This window comes from Heterodontus francisci, chromosome 25, assembly GCF_036365525.1.
Source record: "Heterodontus francisci isolate sHetFra1 chromosome 25, sHetFra1.hap1, whole genome shotgun sequence".
NCBI classification, from domain to species: Eukaryota; Metazoa; Chordata; class Chondrichthyes; order Heterodontiformes; family Heterodontidae; genus Heterodontus; species Heterodontus francisci.
The window spans coordinates 70,552,112-70,579,949 of NC_090395.1; the positions used below are offsets into that span (position 1 = coordinate 70,552,112).

At 41.7% G+C, this 27,838-nt stretch overlaps 1 protein-coding gene across 2 annotated transcripts in view; it reads right to left on the reverse strand.

The window, feature by feature from the left end:
• cttnbp2nlb (CTTNBP2 N-terminal like b) overlaps positions 1-27,838 on the reverse strand; it is a 91,369-nt gene that overhangs the window by 55,800 nt on the left and 7,731 nt on the right. The window contains exons 2-3 of one of the 2 annotated variants that reach the window (XM_068057477.1): positions 22,579-22,723; positions 19,438-19,541 (exon numbers count right to left, since the gene is read on the reverse strand). In XM_068057477.1, the coding sequence (XP_067913578.1) occupies positions 19,438-19,541; positions 22,579-22,645 (171 nt within the window). In that variant the 5' untranslated portion in view covers positions 22,646-22,723. The remainder of the gene's footprint in view (positions 1-19,437; positions 19,542-22,578; positions 22,724-27,838) is intronic. The other variant, XM_068057478.1, reaches the window with a different exon arrangement.

Genomic DNA, 27,838 nt, shown 5'->3' on the forward strand with positions numbered 1-27,838 from the left:
TATATTTTGGAACGGTTTAGATAAAACAGAGTTGCAGTGTAAACAGCTGTTTTATCGTCCCTGTTCTTGAAACTTGTTCTTGCAAAGCTATTGAATCGAAATAGTTTCTCATTATTTCCTTTCAAACATTGTATGCCACTGTGGATAAGGAAGCTTTACACATACCAAAAGGGTATGAAATATGTAAATGCAGGGAACAGCTAAAGTAGCTGAAATAAAAACAAGAAATGCTAGAAATACTCAGCAGGTCTGGTAGCATCTGTGGAGGGAGAAGCAAAGTTCACGTTTCAGGTCAGTGACCCTTCATCAGAACTGTATTTTGCTTTTATTTTTGCTAAAGTAGCTACCTTGGAAATACTCAGAAAATAAAGACTGATCTTGTACTTTTATCTTGGGATCCAAACTGCTTCAATAACTTTTTTTTTTTGAAGTGTAGTTACTATTGTGTAGGCAAACATAGCAGCCAATTTTTGCACAGGAAAGTGATAAATGACCATTTTATCTCTTTTAGTGGTGATGGTTGAAGGAGATCACACAGAATTCCCTGCTCTTCCTTGAATTATGCCATGGTGTCTTCTGCATCCAGGTGAGAAGGCAGACAGGATTTTGCTTAATTTGCTTATACAAAATATAGTACTTTTAACAGTGCTCCACTCCTCGGCATTCCACTGAAATGCCAGCCGAGATTACATGCTCAAATCCCAAACCCAAAACCTTCTGACTCAAGTGAGTGTGCTATCAGTGCACCAAACTGACAGAATGCAGCGTCGACTAATAAAAACAAAATGACTGAAGAAAAATAAGTAACTTTTCAGGTTCATATTTCGAGATACAAGACAGTTTATATGCAATAAAGAATAAATGGGTCTTTATTCTCTGAAATTTAGCAGAATGAGATTGCATTGAAACATACAAAATTCTTAGGGTCAATTGGAGTCGAAGTGACTCCAATATATATATATCTGACCACATACCTATATCACTAAGACCACCTAAGATCACCTATTTCCACCTCCGTCACATTGCCCAATTCCACCCACGCAGAAACTCTTAACCATGCCTTTGTTAGTTTTAGACTTGACTATTCCAACTCACACCTGGTCAGCCTCCCATCTTCCACCCTTCATAAACTTAAACTCACCCTCAACTCTGTTGCCTGTATCCTAACTTGCACCAGATCCCATCATCCATCACTGCTACTCTGGCTCCCAATCCCACAACAGTTTGATTTTAAAATTCTCATTCAAAACCCTACATGGTCTCACCTCTCCCCATCTCCGTAACCTCCTCCAAGACATCTGCACTCCAATCCTGGTCTGTTGCATCTCCCAGATTTTAATCATCCATCATTGGTGTCTGTGCCTTCTAAAGACTAGATCCTCAGCTCTGGAATTCCCTCCCTAAACCCCTCTTTCCTTCTTTAAGGCACTCCTTGAAACCTACCTCTTTGACCAAGGGCTCCCCAGCTGTGGCGTCTTCTTGCTGGTTTTCCCTCCAGCAACCAGTGGAATTGACAGCCCCACAGGCAGGAAACAGGAGAATAAAATTGTAATGAGATCTCGTTGCTAAATTTGACCGGACTTCCACTTCCCTGGCCTTGCTGGGTTTTCCCCCCGTGAAACCATGCTCCCCTGCACCCTCCCGACCTCCCTGTAAATACGGTCCAATTTGTTTCCAAAAATTTTCTTTTATATAAGTACTTAGACCATAAAGATAGACAAAGTTACCAAGCTGAGCCATTTTTTAGAAGCCAATCTAGTCTGTGTGAAATATAGATGTTCAATCACGACTTTCTTTTTTGCATTTCTGATTGAATAATTCAATAAAGGACTAAACATCACCAACAGGATATTTATAGCAGAAGGTTATGGAAATTTTAAATCGCATATCTTGGCAAATTAGTTACAAGATTAGGATGACTCAAAAACAACTTCTTTCAGATCTATTTAAAAATAAATTGGATGGAAAGTAGAAATATAAAAGGATTTCTGGAGTTCCGTATCACACAACAGACTGCATCAACACACACCAAGGACATTTTTACAAATCATTTGTTGACGTAATTTATACCTACATTATGAGACCTTGGTTTCCTTTCACGAGGTTATATGACATGTTCACTTATTAGAAGCGCATGCTTGAAATGAGGGGAGTGCAGAAGGAATCCTTTTTGATGGCTTGCAATCATTCAGGAGAATCTTAGTCATTGCATTGCAATTTCACCAATTCATTTATGGGATGAGGGAGTCGCTGGAAAGGGCGGCATTTATTGCACATCCATAAGTACCCTCGAGAAGATTTCAGAGCATCCTTTCACAGCACATAGCAATGATCAAATATGTGGGTGATTTTATAGTTAGTGAAAGGCATAAAGCTTCATTGTTAACTGCAGATACAATAGGTCACCTGGTCTGGGTGGAATTGGGGAATAAAACAAAATCAAACTGTAGCATCCCTCAAAAAAACTAAAAAGGAATCCTTGTGCCCTACAGAAAAGTTGCCTAAATAAAAGCCTTTGCAATGAAAAATCTTAACTATGATATTTTATTGATACAGCAAAAAGATGATTTAACACAGCTACTCCAACTGACACCATTCCCCAGTATTGGTACTAAAACAATTCTGTGACTCTTCCTGACAACTACTGAAATCTTGGAGGATTAAGGACAGAAAATTACATCTCAAACTTTTGCAAAAATATCAACTGATGTGCAAACTGTTGCATGATAGCATAAGACTGGTATAAAACTAACACTACATATTCTATTTTCATAAGATTAATTCCCGAGTAAAGCTAGTAGATACTTAAATCTCCACAAAAACACCAAAATGTTCAATTGATTTAGCAAGGTGGTTTATGGTTGGATTAGAATTATGCTTCAATCTGGATTGTATGCTTTGAGTAGTGGTCAGAAGACACTTAACCAAAGCAAACATTATACAGAAAGTAACTAGACTTAAACTAAAACAAGTTATTGTCTCAAGTTGAATTTTTGAAGTTTTTTTTAATATTTAATGTGTTTAGCATTATTAAACAGATGGGAAACATTGAAAGCTTGGATCAGGAATTTTGTATAAGAATCAATATGAAAGGCACTGATGAATCAATATTGTGTAAAGGGGTTGACTATTTTGGAATTCTACACTTGAGAAAGTTATCCTTAGATCATGTATCTTGTTCATCTGCAGACAATTCTATTATAAGAGCAAACACAGTCAACGCAGGGCAGGGCTCAGTGTTAGAGACACAAGGCAAGCACTTGGGCTTGCCAAATCCCACCTTTCTTGGATGGACATTGAGAACCCAATAAATTACTGTCTTTATTAATAACCAATATTAAAAGCAGATTTCAACTACTAATGGAAGCTAGAATCTAAATTGTTAATTGAATTCATATGTACGATCTCTAATCTGTTTTCAGACTTTCAGCTTTCAAACTATAATAAATAAAAGCAAAAAATAGGTAGAGTATTACAAAAAGAGCCACAGTATTTCAGAGGCCAGCACAAATCATTTAAGCAGATTGCTTTAATCAACGTTTTACTCTTGGCCTCGCAGATTTTCTTTAATGAGTGCATAACTTATAACGAATGCTCCCCAAATTCATAGAATCAAACAGCACAGAAGGAGACCATTCAACGCATCATGCTTGCCCTAATTCTTTGCAATTATATCCAATTGGTCCCACTTCCCTGCAAAATATTTTCTTTGCAAATATATGCAACCTCCTTTTGAAAGTTAATGACGCTGCCTCCAGCACCTTTTCAGGCAGTGCATTTTAGATCATAACTTGTTGCATAAAACAAATTCTCATCTCCCCCCTGATTCTTTTACCAATTATTATTCCGGAAAATTAACTCTTTACTGTCTGTAAGGCCTCGACATCCTTTCTATTTTTTCGCCAAGCATGCCACAACCAACTGGTCAGGCAAATGATTAGATTTCAAGTCCTTGCTGTAACATTCAGAAACCAGCCTTGGGGAAACGTGAAAGCACAGCCCAGCATGACTCAACCAATTTCCCTCGCTATAGAAAAGTGCTGGATTTTACTGTACTGCTACCTCACAACTTAGATCACAGTTGTCACAACACAAGCAGTACACTGCTGTTTCAGGGAAATAGCACAACCTACTACTTTTAATTCTAAGTTACGCAATTTAAATTAGCTGAGAGATTTTTTTAAAACGGAGCACTAAATTCCCACGCTGCTTTGTTACTTGTATTGCTTTGTTCAAAGTATTGGATAATTTGATTTTCTTTGCGCAAAAAAAAAATGACTAAAATTAACAAGAGGGAAATGTGTTGCTGTGAAGTGTACTTTTGAAAAAAAGAACAGAATTGGTGCATAGTGCTACTTGAAATCAACACACTGAGAACACTACACGGATAGAAATCAGTCACAAACCCATTACCGCTTTGCCATTTTTCTTTGAACTCTGCCCAAACCAGGCACTATAACCAACTGAAGGCTAAGCAGGCAGCCAAAACTGCTCCCAGGTTTCTTGGCATGGTACTCAATAAGGGCATTAGTGTATGCGTCTGTCCTAGGGTAAGAACTGCTGACATATCTGTGGTCAACACCAGGAATTTGTTACACAGCAATCATCAATCCAAACTCAAAACAGCACAATGCATCACCTTTAGTGTCTTCACCTCACCGAGTGCAAAGTTTGTCAGGAAACCAATACAGGCCCCTTACACACATTCCAGGAACTAATTGTAAACATTGCATTAATACCAGTTTAAGAACAGGTCAACTACCTGCCCTATTGGTTCATTACAGCAAAGTGCATGATGCAGGAGGGGAGCAAAGAAATAGAAGACATTAAGAACTCTTAATATTTCAACAACAAGAAAATGAATGAGCAACGTGCTCACAGGTTACGACTGAAGGGTGTATTTTTCCTACATTTGCTTGTTAATTAGCCTACATCCAGAAAGGAAGCAATTGCATGATTCATTAAACTTAGTTTTAGCAAGAAACCTTCCCATTGAAGTAGAAAATTGGACACTGCTTAATGGTGAATTTATAATGCTGCATTAACTCTGTACACAGAGTTTCCTCTATACAGAGGATAAATGGGTTCAAAATGAATAGCTTGGTACTTTCCTCAAATGCCAGTAAGTCTGTAAAGTATTTGCCTTTGAAGAAATAGGAATTATTTTATCACTAAATCAACTGGTACAAGATGATGACTCGACATGAGTTGTATTACTTACAAGAGCAGCACAATCAGCAACACGAAGCAGTTACATAGAACCTTTATTGCAGAAAAAGCATTTGTGGGCGCTTCACACAAGTGGAAATAGAAATAAACAGATGTTGAGCGAAAGGAAGGGTAGCTAAAAGCTTGGTCAAAGAGAGACAGCGAAAGAGGGAAAAAGGGATGGTGAAACCATGAAGGGAATTCAAAATGAGGATGAGCATCTTAAAGTTGGAGGTGTTGGGGGACCAGCAGCCAAATGCAGATCAACGAAGGACATGGGAGATGGGTAAGCAGGACTTGATGTCGAAAAGGATATGGGCAGCAGAGTTTTGCACGAGTTGAAGTTTAAGGAGGATGGATTGAAGGCCAGCCAAAAGAGCATTTGGAAATAGCTGAGTTTGGTGGTGTCAAGGGCATGGAGGAGGGTTTCATCAGCAGATAGATGGATATAGGGGCAGCAGCAGGTGACATTATGGAGGTGGAGCTAGACGGTCTTTGCAATAAGATATTGTTTCAGAACCTCAGCTTGGAATAGAACGCGAAGTCGCAAACAGTCGGTTCAGCCTGAGGCAATGCCCAGGGGAGGAAGATTGAATGTGACAGGAGTTTGTGACAGGGGCTGAAGATGATGGCGCCTTTGGTCTTCTTAAAGGAAAGTGCAAATCAGCCAATATCTGGCTTGAACCTGAGAGAATATAAACTCACATCCCTAGTACCTTTTCCTCAGAGTAGTAGAGTTTAAGGGGAATGCCCATCTTGTCCAAATTCACATGGGAGCAAATACAGGAGAAAGAGAAATTGAAATGGCCACAAGAGTTAAAGTTGTGGCCGTGTGCTTTCATTTCCTGCACAAGGAACCTCACCTAGGGCTCAATATGCTGGTGGTATTATTTAACAGAGAAATAGATAAATGAGCAACTCTGCAGGCAAATCAGAGATGTGCAAGATAGCAAGAGTTTCTACAGGTATTTAAAAAGGAAAAAGAGTAAGTAAAGTGAGTGTTGGTCCTCTAGAGAGTGAGAATGGGGAGTTAATAGTAGATAAGGAAATAGCAGATGAAATGAACAAATATTTTGCTTCTGTCTTCACTATAGAAGATAAAAAATAATTCCAGTAATAGCTGTAAATCAGGAACTGGGAGGAAGAGAGGAACTTGGTGAAATTACAATCACCAGGGAAGCGGTACTAACCAAACTGATGGAGCTGCAGGCTGACAAGTCCCTGGGTCCCGATGGGCTTCATCCTAGGGTCTTAAAAGAGGTGGCTAATGTAGATGTGTTGCTGTTAATTTTTCAAAATTTGCTAGATTCTGGAAAGGTTCCATCAGACTGGAAAGTAGCAAATATAACCCCTCTATTCAAGAAGGTGGCGGGGGAGGGGGGGGGGGGGGTGGGGGTGATGGGAAGCAGAAAGCAGGCAACTATAGGTCAGTTAGCTTGACGTCTGTTGTGGGGAAGGTGTTAGAATCAATCATTAAGGAGGCTACAGCTGGACACTTAGAAAAACTCCAGGTAATCGGGAATAGTCAGCATGGTTTTGTGAAAGCGAAATCATGTTTAACCAATTTATTGGAGTTCTTTGAAGGAGCTATGGATAAAGGTGAGCCTGTTGATATACCGTACCTGGATTTACAGAAGGCATTTGACAAGGTGTCACATAAAAAGTTACTGTGCAAAAGTAAGAGCTCATGGTGTAGGGGGCAACATATTAGCAGGGACAGAAGATTGGCTGGCTGGCAGAAAACAGAGAGTATGCATAAATGGGTCCTTTTCAATGTGACGAGTGGAGTCCCACAGGGGTCTGTGCTGGGGTCTCAACTTTTTACAATTTATATCAATGACTTAGATGAGGGGAGCGATGGCATGATAGCTATATTTGCAGATGACACAAAGATAAATAGGAAGGTATGTTGTGAAGAGGACATAAGGAGGTTGCAGACCAATATAGATAGATTGAGTGAGAGGGCAAAAATCTGGCAGATGGAGTATAAAGTGGGAAAATGTGAAGTTGTTCACTTTGGCAGGAAGAATAAAAAAGCAGAATATTACTTAAACGGAGAACGACTTCAGAATTCCGAGATGCAGAGGGATCTGGGTGTTCTAGTGCAGGAGTCACAAAAAGGTAGTATGCAGGTACAACAAGTAGTAAAGAAGGCTATTGGAATGCTATCCTTTATTACAAGAGGAATTGAAAATAAAAGTAAGGATGTTATGCTTCAGTTGTACAGGGCATTGGTGAGACCAATACTGTGTGCAGTTTTGGTCTCCTCATTTAAGGAAGGATGTGAATGCGTTAGAGGCGGTTCAGAGGAGGTTTACTGGATTGATACTGTTTGCACTGGAGTGCTGACTTGGGTTGCATTAGAGTGTTAAAGTGGAAACTTGGTGACTGAGGATAATTAAGGGTTAATTTTATCTTAAGTCTAGTCTGTCTTTTATTTAACAGATTAATTTAACAGATTAACTTAACAGTTGCTGTTTGGGTTGGAGAAGGTGAGTTTTAGACCAGCTTTAAACAGAGTTCACTCAGGCTCTGCTGGCAGCTGCACCTTGTTAATTAGAGAATTGGCTTAAACCTGTTTTCAGGGGCGAGAGTCAGTCAGTATAAAAGTGGGCCATCTTACAGTGCTGACCTTGTTTGCATTGGAGTTCTGACTTGGGTTGCATTAGAGGGTTAAAGTGGAAGTTTGGTGACTGAAGAAGTTCGGTGAGGAGGGAGCGAGGAGCTCCTTTCATTTCCTACCTGTCCTCAGAGTGAGGGGAGCCGGGAGTTCCCAAAGAGCACAGCTGACTGGTGAGTAAGTCCTGGTGGGTATTTTTCAAAGTGGATTGAATTGTAAGTCATTGTTTTAGCAAGATTTAGTTGTTTTTTAAAAATTATAATCTTCTAAAGTTTTAAATTTAAAAGGATTTAGTCATGGCAGGAGAGCTTGAAGCCGTGGTTTGCTCCTCTTGCTGCATGTGGGAATCCAGGAACATTTCCAGTCCCCGGGACCAGCATGTGTGCAGGGAGTGTGTCCAGCTGCAGCTCCTGGAAGCTCTGGTTTCAGAGCTAGAACAGTGGCTGGAAACACTGTGGAGCATCGGCGAGTCTGAGAGCATTGTGGATAGCATGTATAGAGAGGTGGTCACACCACAGCTGAAGGGACTTGAGGAAGGAAGGGAATAGGTGACCACCAGGCAGTCCAAGAGAATCAGGCAGGTAGTTCAGGAGTCCCCTGGGGTCCCGCTTGCAAAGCGGTATTCCATTTTGGAGGCTGATGAGGCTGGTTCCTCCAAGGAGTGTGGACAGAGCCAAGCTTCTGGCACTGCAAGCAGCCTGTCTGCACAAGAAGGGGGAAAGAGAGGAAGAGCAATAGTAATAGGGGATTCTATAGTCAGGGGAACAGACAGGCGCTACTGTGATGTCAACGTGACTCCAGGATGGTGTGTTGCCTCCCTGGTGCCAGGGTCTGGAATGTCACTGAATGGCTGCAGGGCATCCTGAAGAGGGAGGGTGATAAGGCAGAGGTCATGGTACATGTTGGTACCAATGACATAGGTAGAAAGAGGGATGAGGTCTTGCATCAAGAATTCAGGGAGTTAGGCAGTAGACTAAAAAGCAGGACCTCTCGGGTTGTAATCTCTGGATTACTCCCAGTGCCATGTGCTAGCGAGTATAGAAATAGGAGAATAGCACAGATGAATGCGTGGCTTAAGAGTTGGTGCAGGAGGGAGGGTTTTAGATTCCTGGACCACTGGGACAGTTTCTGGGGAAGGTGGGACCTGTACAAGCTGGACGGTCTACATCTGAACCAGAGGGGGACTACATCCTTGCTGGTGGGTTTGCTGGTGCTGTTGGGAGGAGTTTAAACTAGTTTGGCAGGGGGAGGGGATGCAGACTCCTAGCAGAATAGGAACACAGCTAAACACAGGAAAGCGAACAAGTCAGTGGAAATACAGCAGAAGTAAGTTTCAAGGGAGTAAGACCAGGATGGAAGGCCTCTACTTTAATGCCAGGAGTATTGCAGGTAAAACGGATGAGTTAAGGGCAATGATTGACACGTGGAATTGTGATATCGTAGCCATCACTGAGATATGGTTGAGGGAGGGGCAGGATTGGCAGCTCAATATCCCGGGATATAGAATCTTCAGGCGAGACAGAGGAGGGGGTAAAAAGAGGAGTCAGTTACTGCAGTAAGGAGAGATGATTTCTTGGAGGGGGCATCAAATGAAGCTTTATGGGTAGCGTTTAGGAATAAAGGGACAGCCACATTGCTAGGTGTTTATTATAGACCCCCAGATATTCGGTGGGAAATTGAGGAACAAATATGTGCGCAATTTGCAGAGGTGTGTAAAAATAATAGGGTAATTATATTAGGTGATTTCAACTTTCCCAACATTAATTGGGATAGTCATCATGTTAAGGGCTCAGATGGAGTGGAGTTCTTAAAATGTATATAGGAGAACTTTTTAGCTCAATATGTAGAGGATCCAACAAGGGAGGGTGCAGTGCTGGATTTAATTCTGGGGAATGAAGCTGGACAGGTGGTTGATGTGTTGGTGGGGGAGCATTTTGGTGATAGCGACCACAACATGGTACAATTTAAGCTTGTTATGGAGAAAGAAATAGACAAGTTGCAAAAAAAGGTTTTGGATTGGGGGAGAGCGAATTTTAGTAAAATAAGGCAGGATCTGGCCAAGGTAGACTGGAAAGAGTTACTTGTCGGGAAATCTGTAAAGAGCAGTGGGGGGCATTCAAAAAAGGAAATGGGGAGGGTACAGGCCCAACATGTTCCCTCAAGGGTAATAGGTAGGAGCAACAAGCCCAGAGAACCATGGATGACCAGAAACATTCAGGATACGATGAGAAGGAAAAGAGAGGCTTTTAGCAAATACAAGAGCAAATCAATGGAAGCATTAGTGGAGTACAGAAAGTGTAGGATGGAGCTTAAGAAAGCAATTAGCAGAACAAAGAGGGGATATGAGAAAGCTCTGGCTGGTAAAAGTAGGGAAATTCCCAAGATATTCTATAAGTATATCAATGGGAAGAGGATAACCAGGGAAAGAGTAGGACCCATTAGGGACCAAGGGGGGGAAATTTGTGGGTGGAGCCAGAGGACATTGGTAGGGTGTTGAATGAATACTTCACATCTGTCTTCACCCAAGAGAATGAGGATGTAGATATGGAACTTGGAGAGAGAGACTGAGGTTCTTGAGCAAATTGTCATAGTGAGTGACAAGGTATTGGAGGGCTTAAAAGTAGACAAATCTCCAGGTCTGGATGATTTGTGTCCCAGGATGCTGTGGGATGCGAGGGTGGAGATTGCATGGGCTCTGACCCTAATTTTTAATTCCCCTCTGACCAAGGGGGAGGTGCCAGAGGACTAGAGAACAGCTAATGTGGTCCCACTATTTAAAGGTTGTAGAGATAAGCCAGGGAATGACAGACCAGTGAGTCTTACGTCACTGGTAGGGAAACTATTGGAGAAAATTCTGAAGGAGAGAATCTATCTCCACTTGGAGAGGCAAAATTTGATTAGGAATAGTCAGCATAGCTTTGTCAGAGGGAGGTCATGCCTAACAAATTTGATTACATTTTTTGAGCATGTGACCAGGTGTGTAGATGAGGGTAGTGCAGTTGATGTAGTTGACATGGATTTCAGCAAAGCCTTTGACAAGGTCCCACATGGGAGACTTATCAAGAAAGAAAATGCACATGGGATACAAGGTAACTTGATAAGGTGGATTCAAAATTGGCTTAGCTGTAGGAGACAGAGAGTGATGACAGACGGCTGTTTTAGTGACTGGAAGCCAGTATCCAGTGGAGTACCACAGGGATCTGTGCTGGGTCCCCTATTGTTAGTCATCTGTCATTTATATAAATGACATAGATGACTATGTGGGGGGGTAGGATCAGTAAGTTCGCGAATGACACAAAGATTGGCCGAGCAGTTAACCGTGAGGTGGAGTGTCTTGGGTTACAGGAAGATATAGACGGGATGGTCAAATGGGCAGAAAAGTGGCAGATGGAATTTAACGCTGAAAAGTGTGAGGTGATACACTTTGGAAGGAGTAATGTGACACGGAAGTATTCAATGAATGGCCTGACACTGGGAAGTTCCGAGATGTTTGTCCATAGATCTCTGAAGGCAGAAGAGCAGGTTAATAGGGTGGTGAAAAAGGCATATGGGACACTTGTCTTTATCAATTGAGGCACAGATTACAAAAGCAGGGAGGTCATGTTGGAGTTGCAGAACTTTGGGAAGGCCACAGCTGGAGTATTGTGTGCAATTCTGGTCGCCACATTGTAGGAAGGATGTGATTGCATAGGAGGGGGTGCAGAGGCGATTCACCAGGATGTTGCTTGGGATGGAACATTTAAGCTATGAAGAGAGGTTGGATAGGCTTGGGTTGTTTTCGCTGGAGCAGAGAAGACTGAGGGATGACCTGATCGAGGTGTACAAGATTGAGGGGCATGGACAAGGTGGATAGGGAGCAGCTGTTCCCCTTAGTTGAAGGGTCAGTTACGAGGGGTCACAAGTTTAAGGTGAGGGGCGGGAGGTTTAAGGGGGATTTGAGGAAGACCTTTTTTAGCCAGAGGGTGGCGACAGTCTGGAATGCCCTGCCTGGGAGGGTGGTAGAGGCAGGTTGCCTCACATCCTTTAAAAAAAGTACCTGGATGAGCACTTGGCACGTCATAACATTAAAGGCTATGGGCCAAGTGCTGGCAAATGGGATTAGGTAGACAGGTCAGGTGTTTTAATGCATCAGTGCAGACTTGATGGGCCGAAGGGCCTCTTCTGCACTGTATTATTCTGTGATTCTATGAGCAGGATGACAGGAGGAAAGGTTGGACAGACTGGGCTTATTTTAGCTGTAGTTTAGAAGAGTGATGGGAGTCTTGATTGAAGTTATAAGAACCTGAACAGTCTTGACAAGGTGGATGTGGAAAGGATGTTTCCTCTTGTGGGCGAGTCCAGAACCAAGGGGCACTGTTTTAAAAATAGGGGTTTCCCTTTTAGGACAGAGATGAGGAGAAATTTTGAGGGTTGTGTTGCTTTGGAACTCTGCCTCAGAAGGTGGTGGAGTTGGGGTCATTGATTATTTTTAAGGCGGAGGTAGATAGATTCTTGTTAGGCAAGGGAATTGAAGGTTATCGGGGGTAGATGGGAGTGTGGAATTCGAGACCCAAACAGATCCACCATGATCTTATTGAATGGCGGAGCAGGCTTGAGGGGCCGAATGGCCTACTTCTGCTCCTAATTCGTATGTTCCAATATTGGGGGACTTTAATTACCCAAATATCAACTGAGATAATGCTAGAGTAAAGTGCAAGGATGGGGTGGAATTTCTGAAATGTGTTCACGAGAACTTCCTTGACCAGTTCATTCTCAGTCCAACTAGGAAGGAGTCATTGCTGGATCTTGTGCTGGGGAATGTGGTGAGCCAAGTGGACCAAGTGTCTGTGGGGCAACACTTGGGCAAGGGTGATCATTATATCATAAAGTTTAGATTAGTAATAAAGAGCAAGGAACAATCTGAAGTAGAAATTCTAAATTGGAAGAGGGTAAACTTCAATGGGATGAGAGGGAATCTTGTCAGGGTAAAATGGAAGCAATATTGACAGGAAAAATTGTAACTGAACAACGGGCAATCTTTAAGGATGAAATGTTTCAGGTACAGGCTAGGTACATTTCAACAAGGGTGAAAGGCAAGGGAACCAAAGCCTTGAACGACGAGAGAGATAGAGGGTTGGATTTTAAAGGGTTCCCAATGCTGGGAATGGTGGCAGTGGGGGGGGCGGTGGGATGAGATTGCAACTGATGAGGCCTGCCATTGATTCTGATAGGGGCCCATCCCGATCTTGGTGGTGATAACACCAATCAACTAGAGATAGGCTAGCAGGACAGGAGACAGGTGGCAGATGCAATTTAACATAGAGAACGGTGACATGATGCATTTTGGCAGAAGGGATAAGGACAGGTAATTGAGTCTAAATAGTACAGTTTTAAAGAGTGTACAGGGATACAGAGACCTGGGGGTTCATGTACATGGATCTTTGAAGGTGGCAGGACATACTGAAAGAGTAGTTAGTAAAGCATATGGGATCTTGGGCTTCATAAATAGAAGGTTTCTTTTGGGCCTCCTTATCTCGAGAGACAATGGATACGCGCCTGGAGGTGGTCAGTGGTTTGTGAAGCAGCGCCTGGAGTGGCTATAAAGGCCAATTCTGGAGTGACAGGCTCTTCCACAGGTGCTGCAGAGAAATTTGTTTGTTGGGGCTGTTGCACAGTTGGCTCTCCCCTTGCGCCTCTGTCTTTTTTCCTGCCAACTACTAAGTCTCTTCGACTCGCCACAATTTAGCCCTGTCTTTATGGCTGCCCGCCAGCTCTGGCGAATGCTGGCAACTGACTCCCACGACTTGTGATCAATGTCACACGATTTCATGTCGCGTTTGCAGACGTCTTTATAACGGAGACATGGACGGCCGGTGGGTCTGATACCAGTGGCGAGCTCGCTGTACAATGTGTCTTTGGGGATCCTGCCATCTTCCATGCGGCTCACATGGCCAAGCCAATAGAAGGTAATGAGTACAAAAGTAGAAACATTATGCTGAACCTTTATAAAGCTCTGGTTAGGTCACAAGTAGAGTATTGCATTCAGTTCTGGTCACCACATTTGAGGAAGGATGTGAGGGTCCTTGAGAGGGTGCAGAGGAGATTTATCACAATGGTTCCAGGGATGAGGGATTTTAGCTACAAGGCTAGGTTGGAGAAGCTGGGCTTATCTTGGAGCAAAGGAGATTTGATAGAGGTGCACAAGATTGACAGATTTAGATATGGTAGACAAAGAAAGGCCATTCCCATTAGCTGATAGTACAAGGATTAGGGGACTCCGATTTAAGCTTCTGAGCAAAAAAATGCAGTGGGGATGTGAGGAAGAACTTTTTCTATGCAGCGACTGGTAATGAACTGAAACTTGCTGCGTACAAGGTAGTGGAAGCAGAGACAATGAATGATTTCAAAAGGAAATTGGATGGGCACTTGAGGAAAACAAACTTGCAGGGCTATGGGGATAGAGTGGACGAATGGGACTGATTGGATTATTCTACAAAGCACTGGCATGGACTCGATCGGCCGAATGGCCTCCTTCTGTGCCGTAATGACTGACTCTGCGCTCCAGAGACTCCTATGTTTGCATGTCAGGAAATGGCACTGAATTTTTCACATTGATTTCTCACCTCATCTTTGAGAAGGAGATTTTGCATAGTGAGAATTTGAAAAGCCACGTTCTTTGTACAAAGGAAGCAATATTTCATCATATTTTGGTAAACAAAGGGGAAAAAGCTATGACAACTTTGAGACAGACTTCCATCATCAAACTAGAGAAGTCTACTTTGCAATGTCACATTTGCAATAATAATGTAGCTTATTAAAAAGGCTTTGTATCTTAGCTTAAGACAGGTATTAATCTGACAAATGGAGAAATTAGTCTGTAATTTAAAATAATTACAGAATTTTAAAAAATTAAAGGACTTTCAGTAAGCATTACTAGCTGGTCTCATTTGCTTTATAGATATACTGACAGTTTACATTTGAACAGGCCAAATTATTGGGGGTTCTGCTGTAAGTGGTCCGGACATCGCCCTCTTCCAGCTCATATTTAAAAGAGAATTATAATAACTTACTGCCGGAATCCCACTTTGAATCAACTGTCCAAAAATAGTGAGTTAACCATCACTTTTAGTCAAACATATGGAGTCATGAACTACATATACTACTGCAGTCATGGAATAACAAAGTAGATCTATTTTTGCTCTTAACAAAAATTATGAACCAAAAATCATGCATCATACAAGATGACTGCACAGAAAGTGAATTACTGCAAATTTAAAGAGAAAAGATCAGTGCCGGCTTACAGACCATAACTTTGTGAGTTACAGCAGAAACTATCAGCATGCAGTGAAAAACCACCATGTTGCTAACATAACAGAAACTAAACAACATGTAATTTGTACATGAGTAAAAAAACAAGATGCAAGATTGCACAGCTGAGTCTTCCAACTTAGAAATATTTTGCTTTTGTGGTGTGTTCAGTATCAACATTGTACTGGTTTTTATCAAGTGAACCATTCAGCAAAAAAAAAGAAAGCATAAGCAGAAATGTAACAGATCAAGGAGACAGTGGCATAGTGTTAATGTCACTGAACTAGTAATCCAGAGGCCCAGGTTAATGCCCTGGGGACACAGGTTCAAATCCAACCATGGCAGTTGGTGGAATTTAAATTTAATTAATAAAATCAATTAATGAACAAAAATCTGGAATTGAAAGCTAGTCTCAGTTTCATGGCACCATTACTATCACCAACTGTCGTAAAAACCCATTTAGTTCACCAATGTCATTTAAGGAAGAAAACCTGCTGTCTTCACCTGGGCCTACATGTGACTCCAGACCACAGCAATGTGGTTCACTCTTAACTGCCCTCTGAAATGGCCTATCAAGCCACTTAATTGTCTAGGGCAATTAGGGATGGGCAACAAATGCTGGCCTTGCCAGCAATGCCCACATCCCACGAAAAAAAAAAATCAAGGATGCATTTTGATATCCATGTGCACTTTGAACCTAAATACAAGAACCTTCTGTGCTACCCTTTTCTTAAAATGTATGCCACTGCATAAGTATTATAATAAAAGAGTTGTTTTCATTAACTTCTGTTAGCTATTGGTCTCCTGTCCACTTGCAGTTGTAAAATCATCACCATGGAGATGATGTCAAGATGAATAGACATCTTAATGTGTATTGGGAAAGACAACCACAGTGCAGATCACAGCAAATTCAGCAGAGAAATCAATTTGGCTCAATGTACCTCTTGTGCTGGGTCCACACAGGAACCTTCTATTCAAATTACATTTCCTTGGTCTTTTTCTTACTATTAATACATCGCCCCCTCCAGAGTGCTCATTTAATTCTGTCAAAGATTATGATGATTGACTGGACTTCAACATCCACTTCCAGATACATTCCATATTATATAAACCCTTCACCTGAAAACATTCTTCTATATGTCTCAATTACACTTCTAGTATTGCTGTCTATTCTTAATTTGAAGTTGCTGATAATGTTTTTAATGTAAAAAGACTGAATTACGAATAGACCACAAATCCATATTTATGTCCCATTTTTACTGAATCAGCTATATTTCCCCTTGCAAGCTCCTTTAAAAATTTGGAGTAGTTAGCTCCTCCCTTAACCTTTCTTGGTTCAAATGAATAGAGTTCCTGTAATATTATAACTGTACTTTCATCTTTGCTGTCACACTGATAAATCTGGCCTACTCCTGCACCTAATTCATATGTTCATATCTTTTCCACGGTTCCAAAGTTTTTTGTTTAATACAAAGGGCTGCTGAAAATTGTACAAATTAATTCAATGAACCAATGTCTTCTACAGATTCATCAGCACCTCTCTCCATATTGTGTCTATATAAATAGATGAGCTTTGTGACTTTTATATCTGAAATACTGCCTGTAAAAGTCTCATAGTTTGCTGCTTACTTCAGTGAATTTTAGTTTGGTGTATAATTCCCATACTCAATCCTTAGTCAGTAAAATATATAAATTCACATTTATCTATGCTAAAATATTTTTATTCACTCACCTAATCTGCACTATTGCTCAGTTTAGTACACCTTTTAATTTATCATCTTTGGGAAAATTGGCAATATTCCTTCTATCTTCATTATCAGATTGTTACAAGGAGTTCCAACAGGGATCCCTGGAGCATGCCACAAGCTATATCTTGCTAATCTAAGAAACTTCCATTTACTCCTATTCGCTATCCTTCAGTCATTCCTTTAGATGCTATATAAAAGGCAAGTTGTTGTTGATAAAAGTTGAAGTATCAACTTATAGTACCGCTTGGCTGTGCTTTGGATTCAAACGTTGGAAGCGGAACTCTGAATTCACATTCACATCCGTTAACAATATCCTGCTCTTGGCTGTTAAATTTCAAGCTCTTTGCTAGTTGAAATGCCTACTTTCTTAATACAACAGACAAGTTTAGAATATATAAAAATAGAAAAATGCTGGAAATACTCAGCAGATCTAGCAGCATTTGTCGAGAGATGTAGAGTTAACATTTCAGGTTGATGACTTTTCATCAGAACCCTGGGTGTATTATAATTATGCTCTAAATAGAAAACATAGAAAAATTTACAGCACAGAATTTCAGCCCATCACGTCCGTGCCAATGTTTTGACAATTTCTACAGTCCAGCTAGTTAGGCTGTAAACTATTATATATGGATCTGTATTGATTTGAAGTGTAGTAAATTAGTCAATTAAAATATATTTGAGTACAAGTCCAAGTGCTTGCTACATGAATAACCATTGTCAAATGGAGTGATCGGGATTTAGTGTCTCTCTCAACTTCTGCATCTTTTTGAATGAGCCACAGACACAAAGCTAATAGAAAGTTGACTCATAACTGTACAAATTTCTTAGCGTCAGATGTTAACATAGTCTCTACTAGATGGAAACCAGCAAGAGTTAAAGCAAAACTGCAACTGATTCAAACGGATGAACATATTTCTATACAAGCTCACTACACCTTGCTGAAATGTGCAGGAAGCTTTTCACACTGACTTTTCAAAAATTGTCTTCAACAAAATCCTGACTGCATATTAAAAGAAGTTAATAAGTTTCCACTCCTTTAGCAAAGCAGTGTCCTTTCCCAGGTTCGAGTTCTGCAGTCCAGGGATTTACAACTTTAGTTTTGAAGAAAATATACTGTAGAAAAGATAAATCATGGAATGAAAGTGCGATCAAAAAAGCCATATGGCCTACTTGATCTGTCACCTTGAGCCTCTACATAACCACAATCCCTCTTGTTATCTTGAACAACGTCTGTAACTGTATTTGCATCTAATTTAAGTTAACAGCCACTGATCAAGCCTCAAAGACAGCTACAATATTTAACAAGAAAACAAACCGGAAAAAAAATTCCACAGAAAAGCAGGCCTCAAATTAACACTAATCTTCCAGTTCAGTACAATTTAGCAAAAAGCCAGCCAAGATAGGAATGTAACTAGTCAGAAGAACCAATAAACTTGAAATCCTGAAGTTATTGCAATATACACAAGAAAAAATATCCTTAACGTTTAAAAATTACACAGAACCTAAATGTTATAATTAGCATGTATTTTGTTTCTATTACAGCATTAGATGTACTTTTAGCTGCAGACCCATGACTTACTGCCAGCTGCTGGTCTTGCAGTGTTAGTTCTGCAACCATAAATCCAAGACTTAATCGGACAACATGAGAACATGTCAGCTCACCTCTGTTTTGCCCAGGCACCCAGCAATGAACACTTGTGATCAAGTAGCAAAGATTGCAAGATTTGTAAGGTATGCAAGTCCTGGATGAGCACTAACTTTAAATGGCAACACATCAATTATAACACAGCAACGTTTGGTGCCAGCAATCATCCTGAAGGCTTCTTCTGAATGACAATGCCTAGGTTAATTACAAAACATTGCTCATCCTGCATAACTACATAGCTATAAAGAGCACCCCACTAGCTAGTGGATCTCTACCGCAGGAAATAAAGATTTTCAGCAATCACTTACCCTCTAACAAGTTTCATTCTAGAAATATTAATATAATTAGATGAGATCAAAATTCCTCTCTATTGCCACATAATAAATATAAGAAATGGAATTTCCTATTTGCCTACTCATGTGCCTCAGTCATTTCCTTATTCTGCATCGAACAAAAATCTGCTGGGAACAGACAGTTTTTGTGGAATACTTCCTTGCAGGGTCATCCTGAAAGAGGACAACAGGAAGCACATCTTTTCATGGCTTCATATGAAATAATTTCAGCATCAATCACCTATACTCCCGAGCAGTGAGCTCCAGTTAGGCTGTCATCTCTGCGACATTGGGATAAGGAAATAACAAATGCAGACATTTAAAAAAATAAGTTGCTTTATGGTAGATTTGTGGCCTTGACAAAAAGTTAAATGATTTTAAGCACTGTCCACAATCATCTCAAGCACAGCTCCACGTAACACCGCAGAAAGGGGTGACAGTACGCATACATTTAGGATTCAATGGCAATTAAGATGAATAAATTTGCCTTGTAACAAGTTGAAACATCTCCTAGCATTATTGTAATGTGAGATGTAAAACAAAATCTGTGGCACCTACCTATGTGGGAGAAGTAAAAATAAAATCTGTGCTACTTACCTGCAATGCTTCAATCACTACATCTCTTGCTTCAAGTTCTCCTTCAAGCACACTGAAGAACATGAGCAATTCCGGCTTGCTGAGATTTTCCAGATTCATGTTGGCTGTGAAAAACAAAAGATTCACCAACTTATTACGTTAGCTTAGTTTCCCCCCCACCCCCCTCTTTAATTTCACCTGATGCACGGTTTAACAAACATGCACAGAATATCCCAGGTAGGATGACCCAATAAAGATGGTTCCAATAGTTTGATGGATCTTTCATCAAAACAGTTTTCATTCATGCTCAGAATAGTCTCAAACTATACCCACATCTTCTTCAGCTCAAGGGTTTGTTCAATACTCTCCATTGTAGTCTCCACATTTACACTGTATTAAGAAACTACAGAATTCCATGAATTTTGTTCTCATGCCACTTCTCCACTTGTTCCATTGTCACCCAGCTGCACTGGCTCCCTGTGCTTTGGAGAATCTACACTAAGATACTTATCTTCACCTTCAAATCCAGAATGCTTCAACATTCCTTACTTTTGCAATCCCCTCCAGAATTATGCCCGATTGCATCATCTGCTCTTATGACACTGGTCTAGTTTTCATTCCCTGCTCAACCATGACCCACTCATAAAATAAATGAAAATAAATAGGAGCATGAGGAGGCCATTTGGCCCCTCGGCTTGCCTGGCCATTCAATAAGATTATGGCTGATCTGATCGTGGCCTCAACTCCATTTTCCTGCCTCCCAAACCCCCCCACCAACTTTAACCCTCAACTCCCACGTAGATCAAAAATCTGTCGAACTCAGCCTTGACTATATTCAAAGGACCCAACCTCCACTGCTCGCCGGAGTAGAGGATTCCAAAGATTAAAAACCCTCAGAAAAGAAATTTCTAACTTCTGCGTTTAATGGGACACCCCTTATTCTGAAACTGTGCCCCCTAGTTCTACATTTTAAAAGCAGTCAGGCACAGTTGGGCACTGCTTTTAACTACTGGTCCTTAACATGAGCGGGTTTCCAGCAACAGTCCTTTGATGAAAAGCTATACAAGTTTACTCCCAGAGAGTCTGTATATCAGCAGCAGAGTGTTCTAAGATTATTTCATTTCACTCCTGGAAAGTTGAGGCCAATCATTTCAAACTCAAATCTTTTTCCCCCCCAATAACCAAACTTTCTGAATGGTTTCTATAGACGATAACAGGTGAAAATTTTTGTACACACCTGAAGTAGTTAATATTCATACTTACAATCTCCTTTAACAATCACAGACTCTACCAGGTTACCTGAATACAATAAAGTGATTTTCCAAAGAAAAAAATTAATTTATGCTTAGCTCAAAAGTATAGCTACTGATGAATCAGGTTTCCTGTAAAGAGCAACCTTATTGCCATGCAAATTATATTGTCCAGGAGGTATAAAGATGCACAAAGTCCACTTATTACCAGACCATACAATAAGAAAATCACACCCAAACCCATCTTACTATCGAACAGACAATGTCCCTTCGCTACATATTAACTCAAGTAAAAACTTGTAAAACAAGATTATCCTTGTGCAAGATTTTTGGGTCTTTAGAAAAGATGTTACTATATTGTTTTGCTAATAGTGTGGAATTAAATCAAGATAGGACATTTGCAATTGTACACTGGGTAATTGTGGTCTTCTAAATTGTGTTTCTAATCATATATTCTCTTCTTCTGTGCTTATACTAAATTATTTATTGAACAAGAACTTTTTTTACATCAATTTAGTTTGAAGTTCTCTGCCTGAATTCACGAGGCAAACAAAACTAGTAGGGGGTCACAAAATTGACAGAACATACATAGGCTTTCCAACAGTCAATTATTCAAAAAACTTTATTCATAAAGGCGTATCTTTTAGCCTACTCCCTGCCTTTAGTTAAAAAAAAAATCAAGGGCTAAAAATTGGATAGTGACAGTTTTTGGGCACAGAGATCGTGATGCTCCACGTCCGCTCGAGGTGAAGCAGGCAGCATGCAAACTATGTGTTGCCTGCTCATCTCCTTGACTGTGGCATGCAGCCCTGTACAAAACACACTGCTGACTAGCTGCACACTGAGCATGGAGCTCAGGTTCATTTGTGGCTAGCACGAGTTAAAGCTAGCCTGCACTTCTTAATGCCAGCATGCAACTCTTAAAGGGAAAGTGCATTCTGACTGCAGCAGGTGGTGGCATTGTCTCCAAAAGTGTTTGAGAAGGAAAATGTGTAGCAATGCAGCAGCAGGCCAGAGAGAGGGCTCCCTGGTTCTCTGATGTGGCACTGCAGGCCTTAGTCTTGGAGGTGGAAAGAAGGAATGAGGTCATGTTTCCGCAGGGGGCCAGGAGACCCTCAAGGCATACATTGCAAAGGGAATGGGAACAGGTAGCCAGCGGTTAATTCAAGGAGTGTGGCCTGAAGGGCCTGGCAGCAGTGCCCTAAAAGGTTTAGTGACCTTTCAAAAGTGGTCAAGATCAGTGAATGCATCCTCAAATGCCATCTTCTACGCACCACGTCACTAACCTCACACTTTGCTCAATGCACCATACTCCCATCACTTACCCATCGGCAGTCTCTACCAATTAGAACTCATGCTTAAAATGTTCCACCTCATCCTCAAACACTAATCAATGTTGAAAGCGTAACACCCTCAGAAAAGAAAGTCAAAAGCACCTCACGTGAAAGTTCCATGCTAATGCCTTTAAATAGTGCTTGTGGGGTGGGGAGGGGCGTTCCCTCGTGTAGTTAAACGCACGTTCGGCTGAGAATGTTTGAGGGGGCGTCAACAGGACTTGGGAGGCATCCAAAATGGCAGGTCTGGCGCCAAATCCAGATTAGACACGGAGTGATGTCACAATCTGCCCACTTTACATGTTTCAGGCACATGCATGCACCTGTACCCTTCCAAGCAAGACATGCCACGCTGGAAGTGGATCAGCCGCTATTTTTAGCAACTGCGGGCTGGTCAGTGCTTCAGAGCCCAATTTCGTGGCCCAAGAGCTTGTGCCCAGTATTAATGTATACTCTGCTCTGTACGAATAGAACCATTTACTACCTAATAAAAGTTAAATCTTCCCTGCATCATTATATCCATTCATTAAAAAAATTATCCAAGCTCAGCAGCTGAGTTGAAGTTCAAGAATGTGTACCTGCATAGCTGATTCTAGCTTGATAGAGTTTCGGTACTGTGATTTGCAGGAATCCTGCTGCTTCCATAGGGGAGATGAAAAACCAACTCCCATGGTGTGTATCTCATATACATGGACTTTGTCAACAGTTACAATTCTCCAACATCTGAGAACAGAACATAACTGAAGCTCAGGACTCTATGGAGGAAACTACTTGGAAATGTTTCTAACATACAGTGACTTTGTAGATAAATTCAATGGTTTTTCAGAATTATGTAATTTAAAAATATATTATGACAAATTCAAGGTTTACTTGCATGTATCCAGATGTTTGCAGAAACAAAATGACTTCTTAAAACATCTGGAAATTTCTGAAAAATTACATTGGATGGTATTTACTGATTTATTATTGGTAGCCTTAAAAAAAGAAAATTCAGCCATTTCAATGATTAATTTTGTAGTTATTGATTTCTGTTTTTCTTGCTTGTCTAGAGAATAGTTGGCTCAAATATCCATTGAATAACTCCAAATAAGTCAACATTTAAGCAATCGGTCATTATTTGAGGCAGTTACTATTTTTTGGTTTGACTGAGGTGCGCCTCAACAGACCAGTGCTAAACACAAAACAAAAGCCTTGATTCATCTTCTGAACCACTGGCCAAGTTTACAGATGTGAAAATGTAACTTTTGGTCCAAACCGACACACACCTGAAGGAAACACTTTCGGTGGTCACAAACCAGCTGAAAGTTGATAGAAAGAAAGCCCGACCTGCTGATGGTGACTGGCTGGTCCATTGTAACATTGATGGCCACGTGCGTGCAATCTATCACATCTTGTAGCTGGGGGAATCCAGTGTTGGCCCCGAATCGGATGGTCCTCTCGGCCTGACTGCTAGGGTTGGTCAGTGCACATAGTTGTCGGCCCTCTGGAACAGTGCATTGGTGACCTTCTTTATGCAACAGTGGGCTGCTGCCTGGGAGACTCCATACATGTCCCCGGTAGATCCTTGGAATGATCCAGACGCGTAAAAGTTAAGTGCCACAGACCTTCAAGGCCACAGGCATAAGGTGACCACCGAATCTCATAGGTCGCAACTCATCCTGCAGCAGAGTGCATAAGTTGGTAATGGCCTCCCTGGAGAGCCGCAGTCATTGCTGACAATGTTGCTCGGACATTTTGAGGTAGCTGAATAGAGTCCAGTACCCACTCTGGTGCAGGTGGGCCCTTCCTGGCATGGCTGCCTGCTACTGCTTGCATCGTGGAGATTCACAGGCAGGTACAGCTACCTCCTGGCCCTCACTCCCTCGGAGGCACTGCATCATGCCAGGGGGGGATCTACAAGACATGGTGTGGGACCCATACCAGGTGATCAGCAGGCCTGCAAAGCACTGTCCTTGCAGAGATGAAGTCGCCTTGGCAGCTCTGCCTTTGCTGGTCCTCTTGGCTTCCTTGCTAAAGGCTCTCAATGCCTACCTTTGCTGACAGTCAACTCTCTCACCAATACTATGGCCACCCATGCAGGTCACCAGGCAGGAAGGCCACCTGTGCAGATCCCGGCAACATGCCCACCTGTGCAGAGTGTACTGCATTGCAGGCCGACAATAGCCTCCACTCCCCCCTTTCCCCTATCCAGTGCTGTTCATGGCTGCCTTCCCGTGAACACCTTTCAATAGTCAGGAATCTGAAGGCATGTGAAGGCTGCCGGTCCTCCACTTACTTTCAAGCACCCGCCCCCACATCATTACAATGTCGGATTTCCGGGCGGATGCATCTGTTATCCTCCGCATTCACCCCCCGGCCACACCTTGATTCCTGCTCCAAATTGCCTCACTAAATTCAGCCTCAAGTTCCCCTGGATATCAATTGTGTTTAACTATATGCAGGTGAAGAGCATTAACTGGAGTTTCAATTGAGCAGATATAAAGAGACACTCACTGAAACTGGGGTGTTTAGGAGGGGTTTGCTTATAATGTTTCACTCTAAATAAATGTTAGTCCGAGGAAAGATTGGTTCCAGTACCATCCTTCATCAACTGGCTTTCTGGAACATAACAGCCACAACAATACTCCAGGAATATTTTACTTTGGAGATGGATTTGCAGATTTCAGCAGTAAGGAGGGTTAGTGCAACAGCAGTATGTCTGGGAATAAGGTCAGCAGGGGAAAAGCAAAAACTGTATGTATGCGTTTGGCAGTAGCAAGGCAGCAGATGAGATTGCTAAGTATAGGTGCTTACTTTTTAACCTAATAGGAAATCACTGGTTTGGGAGCATATATCAATAATTGGAATGAACTTGGAATCATACAGCACAGGAGGCCATTCAGCCCATCATGTCAGTGCCAACTTTTTGAAAGAACCACCCAGCTAGAACCACTCCCACCAAGCCCTTATAGCCCTGCAAACTTCTCAAGATCCAGTGAAGAATGGTCCGATTTTAAAATCCATATTAGAAGATTGTGAATGGATATTGCAAGTACCCAGTGAGAAGAGAATCAGACTGGTGTCTTGGCAGGATTTACAATTAGCCCAGGACCAAATTAAATTTACTGCAATCAAAATCTCCCACCAAGACAGTGCATTCATAACAGCCTGTCCAAATGTGAGATCCATGCAAACGTCTACAGAGCTGTGTTTCATAGATATGGTAGCATTTAATCAAGGTGTGGACTATTTACTGGTATAGCACTTTTTTAAAAAGTAATTTGTACCTCTGGTGAACTACTAGCCCTAGGAGGGAATGCACCGAAGATTCACTATACTGATTCCTGGGCTGAGGGGATTATCCTATGAGGAGAGATTGAGCAGACTGGGTTCATATTCTCTGGAATTAGAAGAAAGAGAGATGATTTCATTCAGAAGGGGCTTGATAGTGCAGATGTTGGGAGGATGTTTCCCCTGGCTGTGAAGTCTAGACCAAGTGTCAGTCTCAGAATAAGGAATCAATCATTTAGGTTGGAGAGGAGGAGAAATTTCTTCAAAAGGTTGTGGATCTTTGGAATTCTCTATCCCTGAGGGCTGTGGATGTTCAGTCATTGAGTATATTTAAGATAGAGATTGATATTTTTGGATACTAAGGGAATTAAGCGATATGGGATAGTGCAGGAAGATAGAGTTGAGATAGAAGATCAGCCTTGATCATACTGAATGACAGAGCAGGCACGAAGTTCCAAATGCCCTATTCCTATTTTTTTAAAATGTTCTTTATACTTTCCTCTCCGATTTTCTTAAACTTCATATTTTAGTAGGATTTTTGCTTTGAGGTTCAAATTCTCAGTTCCACTCTTTCCCACCTTGCCACCACTTCTGCCTGCAAACTGCCTTCAAGGCACAACTAATTGGAACTTAAGGGACAGCTTTAGTGTTAGAAAGCAGCTGGGACACAACTGCAGAAAGACAGAAGCTGTATGCACGCCAGTACATCTGTATTGTCCCTTCTGTCACAAACATTGCTAATACATTACAGCAAAGAAAAAAAAATCAATGAAACCAGCAGGCATGTCACCCTGGGTCATATCCACTCTTTTGAGTCTTTGTAGCAATGCTACAGTTACTTTGTAGCATTGGCTATGTCCCTAGTGGTAAATGGGGCAGGGTAGCAGGATGAAAAAGAATCTGCAGTTTTGGTTGAAATTATGCAAGGGAACATTTACATAGGTAGTAAAATGTGTCATTTTACATGACACCAAGATTGGAAAGCATAGGAGAGAAGATAAGAAATACAGTTTAATTTGATTCCCAGCTCCAGTTTTAAAAATCTGAAGATTGTACAAGGAAAGCAAGAGCGAGACAAGTAAAGACATTCAGTTTTGACAAAGAGTGGAGGTAATTTTAACTTCTTAAAATCACTGGCTGACAGACAACCTATAGTGAATTGGTTGCCTGTTTTACACCCCACCTAATTTTCTTTTTCTTCATGCAGGTCTCAGGTACACGCGAACCCACCAGCTTTGGGTTGGTGACCTCGTCACCTGCAATTTGAAAGTCTAGACATCCAGAAATGGAGGGGATTAAGTTTCCCCCTTCATTTTAACTAATCCACCCAGATTTCCAACAGCGGTGGGGTTAAAACTGCCCCCTGCACATCCCCGCCCACCCAGCTGGATCTGTTAATCTAACTTCAGCCATATGCAAATTCTTAGGACAGAATGTTCACCCCCATATGGGGGCAAGTATGGAAGTGTGGGGGCACGAAAATTCGCACTGACGGCCAACATGCTGGTACCATCTACCCCCGAGCCATTTTTCCGGAGGTGGGATCGGGGCTGGAAGTGCTACCCACCTGCTAGCAGCGAGTAGATAATTAAGGTGAGTTAATGGCCTATTAAGGCCAATTGTCAGATACCGACTGGAATTTTCCAATAAGCCTGCGGATCCCCCGTGGCATGGGGAACAAGCCAGCTGCCTGGAGGTAGCGTCCAGACGGCAGACAGTGCTCCAAACAGGCTTTGAGACCCTCCCTGCCTGCCTGGCCACAGCTGTGACCCCAGGCTGCCCTGTTGAGGAACTCCTCCTGCACTATGGTGGCCCAGCAGCTGTGGCCATTTTTTTAAATTTAAAAGTTTTAAAAGTTGTTGAGGGGGTCCTTTCTCTCTTTTTTTTTTAACCTGAAACATCAGGCTGCAACTCCTTCTGAGCTGGAGCGCCTCCTATCGGCCCGTCAGCTTCGAGAGGCCGCCCGCACTCCTTAATTGGATGGCAAGCGTGCCCTCCGGCCACTAATTGGCCAAATTCAGGGAAGTGTCATTGCTGGGTGACTGTTGCCAATACAGTGCGGGGTGGAGACCCCCATTTGACCCAGACATCAGGGTCTGGACCCAAGACCCAAATTCCTGCCCTCAGAATCCACAACTCGATAAAAATAGGAAACATTTAAAAAACAACAAATACACCAGATCCACTGGTTGCCCCTGATCTGTTCTGCTAGTTACATCCTCAAAAAACTCCGAGTTCTCCTTCATAAATCCATGTTGACTCTGCCCAATCCTACTATTATTTTTTTTAAACTGTCCAGTTATCACATCCTTTACAATAGATTCTAGCATTTTCCCTACTACTGATGTCAGGCTAACAGGTCTTTAGTTCCCCGTTTTCTCTCTCCCTCCTTTCTAAAATGGGGGGGGGGGGGGTTACATTTGCTTCCTTCCAATCTTCAGGAATTGTTCCAGAATCTATAGAATTTTGGATGATGATCATCAACGCATCCACTATCTCTATAGCCACCTCTTTCATCGTTATGAGGGAAGACTTGAAATGAGATTTTTTTTTAATTATGAAGGTTTT